Source organism: Gracilinanus agilis, chromosome 2 (genome assembly GCF_016433145.1).
Source record: "Gracilinanus agilis isolate LMUSP501 chromosome 2, AgileGrace, whole genome shotgun sequence".
In the NCBI taxonomy this organism is placed as follows: Eukaryota; Metazoa; Chordata; class Mammalia; order Didelphimorphia; family Didelphidae; genus Gracilinanus; species Gracilinanus agilis.
The window spans coordinates 352,578,982-352,589,436 of record NC_058131.1 but is presented as its reverse complement, the minus strand read 5'-3'; the positions used below and the strand labels follow the sequence as shown (position 1 = coordinate 352,589,436).

Below are 10,455 nucleotides of genomic sequence, written 5' to 3'. Positions count from 1 at the left end.
GGGGGGGGAGGCGTGGGCGCGCGGGCGGGGCGGACAATGCGCGGGCCGGGCCGGCCCCTCGGCGGCGGCGGCGGCGGCTCCTCCTTTGTTCTGGGGCTGCCTTTTGTTGGCGCCATGTGGTTGGGGGGAGGGGCGGGAGATCTAATTTGTGCCAAAGGAATAGGCCCCTCTCTCTTCCTCCCCGGCCGAGCTGCCCGCCCGACTCTTGTCGTTACTCTGCGTCTGGAGGCCGAAGCCCCCAGTCGTGGTGGGGCTGCTGCGGTGCTATCACTGGAGTCTAAGCCAGCTGGTCCTGACTCCTCAGGGCTTGGCGGGATCCTGCAGTCCCTACCTTCGTTTAGAAAAACTTTTAACTGCTTACTTCCCAAATTTGCTTGGCCAAGACTGCTTTAGTTACAGGGAGACCTCTTAACTCCTCGGATGGATTTGGGAGATGCCCCAGGGTGTTTTTTTGTTGGTTTTTTTTTTGTTTGTTTGTTTTTTGAGGATTTTCTCTTTTGACTGAGAGAATGAGAAGGAAGATTTAATTGCCTGGCCTGCACAGTGTGGTTGCTTGATCTGTAGGTTTTCACCAAGGTTTCCATGGAAGTATTAGGGCAGAGTATGTTAGGAAAGGTGCATTTCCGAAGTCCTAAGTACTTGTACTTATATATGTCAGATACCATTCTAAAAAAGCGTGCTTTGAAACCTTGAAGTGGTCTTTATTTTTAGAGTTAATTTGTTTCCTTTGAAATCCTTCTATGTTAAAGCTGTTTCTGTTCCTTATTAGGACTTCACATTCAGATGTATAGATAACCCACGGCCTTGTAGTTCGTTTCCAAATGTTTGTTAAATTGAATAAGATTGGAGAGAGTGACTTGGCTCCTTCTGATTGACCTTGGGTATATTTTATACAATTTCAGTGTCTAGTGTTGATTTTTCACTGAGAGAATCTGCCAGAACAAGCACTTTTGAGTTTTAAGGGTCTTTGTGGGCTTCTCTCCCCCCCCCCCTTATTAATGTAATTTGAGGCATTTTTCTAGAACAGGGGGTCTAATACCAAATTAACAGGAAAGTGAATGGCTCTGGTAATTGTTGATTTTTCAGTCTTTGCTTCTGTAGGTGTGATTACAGTCAGCTCTGAATTCCTCCTGTTATTAATTTAGGGGCAACTTATAAAACTTTCCCTTCCTAATCTGATGCTCTTACCTTTAGTTCTCTCCATTCAAACTCCTGGAGATATTAAAGAGAAGGTTGAAAAGAAGAGATTTTTCCCCCGGGTTTTTCATTTTGCTTCTCTTTGTTCTGACAGTTCAATAGGGTTGGAGGTTGAAATTACCAAATTTGCCAGAATAGAGTATCATCAGCTTGGTTTCTTTTTCGTGGGATGGGATTTGGTCTCTGAAAGTTTCTGTTGTCTACTACATAAGCCATTACTGGTTTGGAATGCCATTCGGTGTATCCTAGACTTTCTCCAAACTGAACTTGGAGACTCATTTTCCTTTCTTTAAGTCTGATGGGCTATTCTAATACTTCCTCCTCCCTCGTGCAATTTCAGGAAAATGTTTGTAGGTGGCCTCAGTTGGGACACAAGCAAAAAGGACTTGAAAGACTATTTCACCAAGTTTGGTGAGGTGGTTGATTGCACGATAAAGATGGATCCTAACACAGGAAGATCAAGAGGTTTTGGGTTTATCCTCTTTAAAGAATCTGCTAGTGTTGATAAGGTAAGAAATACATTTATATTTTATATAAAATGTTTGGAATGATAAACAACTCATTTATACACCAAATGTCAAACACTATTTGTTAGTCATTGTTAGCTGTTGCTTTGGGGATTACAAATAAATATCAAGACAGTCTCTTGCCTTAAAGAACCATTCTGTTGGAGACAACACTTACATGTGTGAAAAGAGGTTTATGAGTGAGATTAAGAACCCAAAAGACACTAAATACTTTAGGAGTTTTGAGGGAGAACCTGACAGTACAGGTCCTGAATAAGCATTTGTTGAACAGAAGAATATTGGAAGAGATACTCAGTGTAGTTTAAGGAATGAGGAGAACTTGATGATCCTTATGCACTTTTGCCCTGATTTATATTATAGTAATTGGTTATGTATCTTATTCTTCCTTTTGGATTATAGAGTTCCTGTGGATAAGAGGTCAGGATTGTGCCCTTAGTTTGGTATCCTAAATTTATAGTTGAATTAATGAAAGACTGAGAACAAGGAAGGTTTTTTTAAGGAGTCAGTGATTAAAATGAAGAATCTTGACTAAGGGAAATGCTGCTATTCTGAATAAGACTAGAATGGAAATAAGGTGGGAGTCAGGTTGTGGAAGATCTTGAATGCTAGGATATTGGGAAGGAAGGGGGGGTTTGGTTTTTCCTGTTGCAAGTCCAATTGTAGAAGCAAACATGACAGCTGGAAGGATTGATTTCAAGACGATCTACTATGTTTCCCCTTTCCTCCTATTTCATGAAGAAACTTGGCTTAGGTAGGCAGTAGTGGGACACCACTTGTTTGAGAGACACACACACGCAATTTAATTTAATTCAGCACATACTAGGTACCTACTTTGTGCAAAATTCCCCCTTTTTTTGGGCGGGGGGGGGCAGATAGCAGGATATAAAGACAAAATAGTCCTTGTTCTGTTATTTTAGCTAGCTTAACTGCTACTTGAAGCAGCATGTACAAAGGTATAGATTCACAAAGTAACTTGTGCTCCTAAAATTAAAATGAACAATTTTTGAGAACACACTTTGGGATCTTGCAAGTATCTATGAGACTTAAGATTTTAGGTTCATTTATGATCATCAGTTCTAATGAAGGGCACTTCCTGGGCACCTGATGGTTCATTTCAGTTAAATGAGAATTTATGCCAGTCAGTGGGCTAAGAGCAGTGGTGTTTTTTTTTTTTTTTTTAAATCCCTGTCCTTAAGGAGCTTATGTTATCTCTACACAGAGGTAATAATTAAAACCTTGGGAGTAGAAGAAAAATGCCTGAGGCGAGACATGGGGTGTTCAGGTCTTAGGGTTTTTAGAAAGCTTGAAAAGAATTTGACATTATAGAGTAAGAAGTTTCAATAAGGTTTTTGAGGATAAACTAGGTAATGGGGTTGAAGAGTGATGATGGTATTATGGATTCAGTAAATAGTGGGCTCTATTTAGAGAATGAGTAGAAAAATAGAATCAAGGGCTAAGATTTTTTAGTTGGCACAGGTATTCAGGGAAAACACTGGAATTTAAAGAGTCTTAATATTAGAATCAAAAAGGATCAAGGACCCAGGTGGGAAAGTTAGCTTGAGCTAGGAAGGCTGACCATGTTGTTTTGCAATATAAGAGATTTTTTGACATGAAGAGAAATGGAGATGAAGGATCTTATTCATATTTCTCTAAGCCACTTTATATCTTATGTTTGATTATATAAGATAGATGATTCTTTGTGGATCTGGCTAGACCAGGAACTTCTGAGGGGGAAAGTAGTTTTATGGACCTTCCAAGAACCTAAATTTTCTTATCTCCAAATATTTTCAGGTTTTGGATCAGAAAGAACACAGATTGGATGGACGGGTAATTGATCCCAAAAAGGCTATGGCCATGAAGAAAGATCCTGTGAAGAAGATCTTTGTTGGAGGACTTAATCCAGAAGCTACAGAAGATAAAATCCGAGAATACTTTGGAGACTTTGGAGAGGTATGTACCTAACAGAATGATTCTACACTTAAATATTCAGGTAGAGAGAAAGGGGTCTATTAATCTTGGCTAGAAATTTGGTCCCACTAGTTATCTACTCTGGGACATTTCAGAAAATGTCTCACATGGTAGCTTTTGCTATAAGACCAGCCTCATTTTGCTTTTGGAGAACTTAAAAATTTTTTTTAAGTTGACTTTTATTCTCCCTTTCTCCTTCAGTCTTAATTTTAAAGATCCTTAGCAACTTCAGCTTTTATGGCAAGACAAATCCCTTAGCAACCTGGTCATTCTTTACTGTCTTTGGATCCCTTAGTTGTTGGAAGTGTCGTCCTGAAAGTGTATCCTGAGCTGAATATAGTATCCAGGTGTGAGCAGAGCCAGAAGAGAAAAGGACAATAAGTCTTGACATTCTGGATGATATTTTTATTAGCAAGAATATAAACATTCTTGTCTAACATCTTTTCTCATTGTTTACTTTAAAAAAACCAACTCAATTAACCCATATTCAATTAAATCCTTAGTCTTACATTAAAGCATATTAACTCTTTGTGGGTCATAGATATATTTGAGAGGTTTTTAGTTTCGCTTTCATACAAGTAATTGATGAACATATTGAACAAGCCCTAAAAACATTGGTGGGTTTTTCCCCCCTAGAACCAGTTATTCTACAACTTGGTCTATATTTTATATTATGGACATTTTTGTATCTAAGACCCTAATTTTTTAAGTGTTAACTCTGGTATACCATGTTTCTAGATCGAATCTATTGAACTTCCAATGGATCCAAAGACAAACAAAAGAAGAGGATTTGTATTCATCACCTTTAAAGAAGAAGATCCTGTTAAGAAGATTTTGGAAAAGAAATTTCATAATGTCGGCGGAAGTAAAGTAAGATCTGAATTTATAACTAGAGGATTTGTTAACTGCTGCTATAGACTTTCCTCAGTTTATTCATTTTGTTTGCCTTGGTACTTTAAAAGGCTCTGGTGGCCTGTCACTTCATAATGACTGACTGTTGGATAGATTTTCCACTTGACAATAAAGGTTTTCAAAATGTTAAGGAACAGCAGTAGGTGAAAGTATGGGCTTCTTCCAGCAGTTACTGAGAATCTCCTATGTGCCTAGATTTATGTTAGGTGATTGTGTCTTAAGTTAGGAGAATTTAGTATGTCTTTCCCTAAAGAATTGTCCTCTCATGACTTCTCAAGTAGCTTAAAATCTTGAGATGATATCTGCATGGTGTTCTGTTTCATGTGTTAAGTCTAAATAGTTGTCATATTTGATCCTCACCTTCCACCCCAAGAAAAATGGTAGGCTAATATATGAGAGGAAGGGAAGGTTAATTTGGCTGAAGTTGATATTGCTTAGAAAAGAAGGCATTTCATACATTTGCATCATCTTGAGTAAGTCTAGAGGGCAAACATTGAACATGTCATTTTGGGCAACTAGGTAACCATGGTTAGAGCTTTAGGCCTAGAGATAGGAGATCCTGGTTCAAATTTGACCTCACATAACTTCCTAGACTTTTGTGTCTTGGATTTGTTATTAAGACAAAGTAAAAGTTAATTTCACTTATTCATTCATTCATTCATTCATTCATTCATTCATTCATTTATTTATTTATTTATTTATTTATTTATTTATTTATTTATTTTGAGAAAGGTATGGCACTTTCTGTAGTTGATAAAGAGAGCAGGATACTAGGCTAGACTGAAGGAAAATGCCGAAATAATGGCAAGGATGGGTGGGATGGGCCCAGCAGTCCAGGTGTGAGTATTTTTAATGTTAGACTGCCTGATAGAGAATGGTAAGGTACCATTGTGAGGATTTAGGAGAGAATCTGGACTAGGGATGTGGCCAGTGATCATTTGCATTACATTTACATTCCTAATATTGAATGGTTATCAATGAGATAAGTCATTCAGGCTGGAGTCCCCAGATTGTATATTGTTCTTCAAACATTCTACCCTCAGGAAGAGAGGAGCCTTTTAGTGCCAGTGCCCTTAAACTCCAGACTCGGGCTACATTGGAATATTGTTGAATTTGAAGGAAAAGGAAAATAGCTCCTCTAATGTTATTTGGTGAGGACAGGGAGATCCTTTGCACTAATCTGAGCCCTTCATTTTACAGATAAAAAAACCTCAAGCTTCAGACAGGAAGTAGTTACTTGTTTGAAATCACATAGTGAGTTAGTGGTAGAATTGAGTTTAAATAATAAATGGTCTTTAAGTTGAATTAAGTATGTGAATCCTTTAGAGCTGGAGTTTTATGTCCAATATGAACCACATCTTATTTTGGAAGATGTTGGATTTCAAGACCTGGATTCTTAATTAGAATGTCATGGCTTGAGAACCAGCAGAATTGATGGCATCTGACTATGTACAACCTTCTACATCTTTTCCCCTATTGAGGGGAGGGTGTGGTATCTTGCCATCAGTCCACTGAAATACTGAATTGTTGAGTATTTAGTGTTCTTTCCAATTACCTTGTCTTGACCATTGTTTGTATTCTCTTAATTCTACCTTATTTGCTATTATCATTTCACACTATATTCTATGTTCCTCAATGAATTTCTCATTCATTTTGTAAGGCACAGTAATTTCATTGCATTTACAAACATACTAGTTTGTTCAGCCATCCCTTATCAGTGGACAATCATTTGGCTTTTTGCTATCACAAAAAAAAATGTTGCTGCAAACACTTTGGTTGATGGTTCAATGTCCAGGAGTATCTCTGTACTAGCCCCTTTAGCATATCTTGATTTTTGCATTATTAGGGATTAATGTCAACCCTCAGTTACAGAAGGTGCTTGGCAACCTTGCCAGTATTAAGACCAGGCATGAAAACTCATTCTGGCTGGGCTTTGTAAATAAGGAATCCCTTGGACTCCTTAGCCTTTTAGTTAAATCTGCAAAATCTCTGGAGTGCCCCTCTCCATTGATGTCAAAAACTTCCTTTAGGGAAGCCTTCCCTAATGACTAGCCCACTGCCAATGAGCTGGTTCTTCTCTTGGAGACCCAATCATCTTTTTGTACAGAGAGGAAAACAATAGTTGAGTCTTTGGTCTCCTTATTTTCCAGACAGGTTATTGACAGGTCTTCCAAATTCTCTAAGCCCCTGCTAAACTGAAATGGCCCTCATTTGGGAAGTATCAGAAAGGCTCTCTAATTGCTCTGGCTATAGATGAATTGCATTGATTTAAAGGTTTCTGATCGGTATCTAGGACTATCACTAGAGTACTTCAGTTCAGGTCATCGTATCAGGCCTTTCACCATCAAAGATAGATAACTGATAGCGACATGTTTGGTTGTTGCTCACTGTTGCTTGATGGCTTTTTTCTTTTCAGTGTGAGATTAAGGTGGCCCAGCCTAAAGAAGTGTACCAGCAGCAGCAGTACAGCTCTGGGGGCAGCCGAGGAGGCCGGAGCCGAGGAAATCGAGGATCGGGAGGTGGTGGAGGAGGAAGCGGGAGTGGTGGCAGCGGAGGCAGTGGAGGGGGAGGTGAGTGAGACATGGATGCCACTCAAACTTCCTAGCAAGGCAGTTGTCTGAAGTTTTTATTAGAGCTGTAGCTGAGGCCATGGCAGAATCCTGGAGTAGAGTGATGGCCCTCCCTGCCTCTGGTTTTCAGTTTTTGCATGAGGCTTTTATAATTCACAGTGACATCTCAAATTCTGAATTTCTGCCCTATTTCATGCAAAAAAAAAAAAAGAACCACAAGGCTCTTGGCGGGTGGGGTGGGAAAATAATGTCATGTCAGCTATGTGTTCAGTCTGATGATGGGGCATGGGGTATTTGAAGGTTTGAGATGTGGCCATCATACTGGAGCTATAGTGAGATTCAGTCATTGGAGGTGGGGTCAAGGGAAAGAGGAGATTAGGAGAAGAATTTGCTAAAAAAAAGAAAAAAAAGGCCCTTGTGCTGCAACTCCCCTTTCTTCAGTTAAGACAATTTACCATTGATGGGAAGCATCTTACCATGGACAAGGCCCTGCAAGGATAAGAGGATTTAGAACTAACTGGAAAAAGAATCTTAATGATTATTCAGTCTTACCCTCTCTGATTACAGATGAGGCAGGTCCAGAGAAGAGAAGAAAGTGATTTTTGCCCAAGGTCACAAAGGCATAGCTAGGATAGAGGGCTCTGTTTACCGTTTGTTGTTCCTCATGGGTTTTCTTATCTTCTCATTTGTGTGCAGGTTCTTCCCCTTTACCTAAAATGACTTTTTCTTCACTTTACCTGGTCGGATGGGACTTTTTTGTCTTGGCAAAAACTGTCCCAACTCACCCATGCTTAAATTAAAAGCTTTAGTTCTTGTTTGCTTTATAGCTTCACTGAGGACAGCTGGTCAGCATCCTCTTACTTTGAAGCCTCTTGTTTCTCTTAAACTGGTGTGGTTTCATAAAACTCCCAGGCCCATGCTAAATTGCAAAGGCAGTACCCAGTGTCAGCTGTTTTCCCTGATTGGCTTTGACACCATTAATGCTGCTTTCTTTACATGATTGCTTCCTGCCTGGTCAGGTTTGTCCTCTCCTGGTCAATCTCTTAAATATACTATGGTGCAAGTGAAAAATAGATCATTTGAAAAATGTGAGGAATAAAGGAAATTAACAATTGCCTTCCACCTTCTCAAAAGCAAGGAAATCCTCTAACACAGAACGGGGGATTGGAATTTGGAGAATTAAAAAGTTCAAGAGCCATAGTATAGTGAATTTCAGAACAAGTTTTGAATTTTTGGCCTTGGGTATGTCCCTTTCTCTCTTTTGGACCCTGCTTCCTCTTTAATGAGGGAGTTCTGCTAGATCATTTTGGTAGTCTTGACTTCTGATTTGTAGCTCTATTTCCCAACCCTGTAAACACCCTTTCTCTAAAGTCCTCCAATACCTCATCATGGTGTTAAGAGGTGAATCTGGATTCTTTGAGGTGCTGGCAGATATGTCTAAGCTATAAAAGCTTCGGTTTCGGAGCCAGTCCTGTGTGCTATATGTTTGTATGTTATGGACCAGCCCAGCTAAGATTGGAGAGATTCATTACCTGGGTTGGCCTTCAGGATGAGTGAAATTTTTAGCCACCGCAACTCTTGAAGACCGATTAGAGAGGGTTGTGGTCTGTGTTGATGGAGAGATTGCACTGACAGGTCAGATTCTTGAAGACATTTGAGCCTTTTTTATCCCTTTTAGGTTTTGAGCAGGCTAAAGCTGGACATGGCACTCCTAGTTTAACCTTTTTCCTTTCCCGGATGAGAGGAAGGGACTTAGGCAAGGTGGTATAGTTGAATTAATGTCAGACTTGGCATGCAAATTGTGTCAGTGTTCTTCTGACCATGCCATGCTTCATTCTTTAGTAGGATCTCTAATGTGTGAAGACTTTCTAAACTGATCATTAATCCTCCTGTGCTTAGAACAGTGCCCAGTGGGTGCACAACTACTGTGTAGGGTTAATTACCCATTTGGACAGTCTTAGGCACACATACCCACCTTTCTTCTGTACTGTGTTCCTGATCCTTAAATAGGATCAGTGTGATACCATTACTCTTAATGCAAGTGCAGTTTTGGGTTGAAAGATCCTGTATGGAGAGGTTGCAGGAACCCCTCCCTCTTGGGCAAACTTGATCAGAGGCATGGTGCTGCAGGCAGGTTGGTATGCCTTGGTCCCTTTTTAGCTTCCCTCTTTACATGGGCTAAACAGAACCCTGGGCCTTGCTTCCTCTGCAGCTCAAAGTCAAAATTGGAATCAAGGTTATGGCAACTATTGGAATCAGGGATATGGCAACCAGGGCTATGGCTATCAGCAAGGCTATGGCGGTTACGGCGGCTACGACTACTCCCCTTATGGCTATTACGGCTATGGACCAGGCTACGACTATAGTAAGTAAAGACCAGTGTGGGGTAGAGCAAGCAAGTGTCCTGTGCCGGGCTTCTTTAATCAATCTGTAATGTTTTCTTTGTAGGTCAGGGCAGTACAAATTATGGAAAGACTCCAAGGCGTGGTGGTGGTCATCAGAATAACTATAAGCCATATTGAGGCAGTCCTGTGCGGTATGCAGCGGCATGCTCAGTGTTCAGAGGGACTGCACACGTTTTATACGGAAATGCTCTAGGTGGACATTAAAATTATGTACCAAATTTAACTTTGCAAACTTTCTATGGCCTGTTCAATGTGCATCTTATTTAAAATTCCCCCTTGGAAAATGTCTTTCATGTTGAATATTTACAGATCTCTAGTTGTCTTAGACAGTGTGTGGTGTGTAAATGCCAGTCTTAAAGCAAGATATTAATGAATGAATTTATTAATAGGTTAAACAGCAATGATTTTGAGGGTCTGCTTAAAGCCCAGCTCAGCCTCTTGGCTTGAGCATGGCCTCTGCAATGCTCTGGTTGTACAGATGAAAATGCCTCCTTTTTTTCACCTTTTTATTTTATATTGTTTGTGTCATACATTTCCGGCAATGGAAGTGTTAATTTTACTGTACTTTTTGGTACCTTTTGGGAATCTAATGTATTGTAAGGTATTTTACATGTGTCCTGATTACCATGACATGGATATTGAAGCTATCCTAGCTTTTGAAATAAAAAATTAACAAAAAACACACCCCAAACCAGCTAGTGTGCCATTTCTTAATCTTCCAATTATTGAAAGAATATAGACAGATCTCCCTGACAACTGACCACATCCCAGCTTGCTCATCCTGGGGGCACTTTGGGAATCTATTTCAGGGACTAGGATAGTCTCCCACTACAGCCAACTGTCCTTAAGGCAAGAGTCGGTGTGAGGCAAAAGAGC

The 10,455-nt window shown here is 40.0% G+C and overlaps 1 protein-coding gene across 1 annotated transcript in view; it reads left to right on the top strand.

Moving 5' to 3' along the window:
• Positions 1–10,273, top strand: part of HNRNPAB (heterogeneous nuclear ribonucleoprotein A/B) — a 15,667-nt gene extending 5,394 nt beyond the window's left edge. The window contains exons 3-9 of the mRNA XM_044659818.1: positions 565–635; positions 1,538–1,706; positions 3,516–3,674; positions 4,431–4,562; positions 7,021–7,174; positions 9,387–9,539; positions 9,623–10,273. Coding sequence (XP_044515753.1) covers positions 565–635; positions 1,538–1,706; positions 3,516–3,674; positions 4,431–4,562; positions 7,021–7,174; positions 9,387–9,539; positions 9,623–9,696 — 912 coding nt within the window. The 3' untranslated portion in view covers positions 9,697–10,273. The remainder of the gene's footprint in view (positions 1–564; positions 636–1,537; positions 1,707–3,515; positions 3,675–4,430; positions 4,563–7,020; positions 7,175–9,386; positions 9,540–9,622) is intronic.
• Positions 10,274–10,455: the final 182 nt, after the last annotated feature.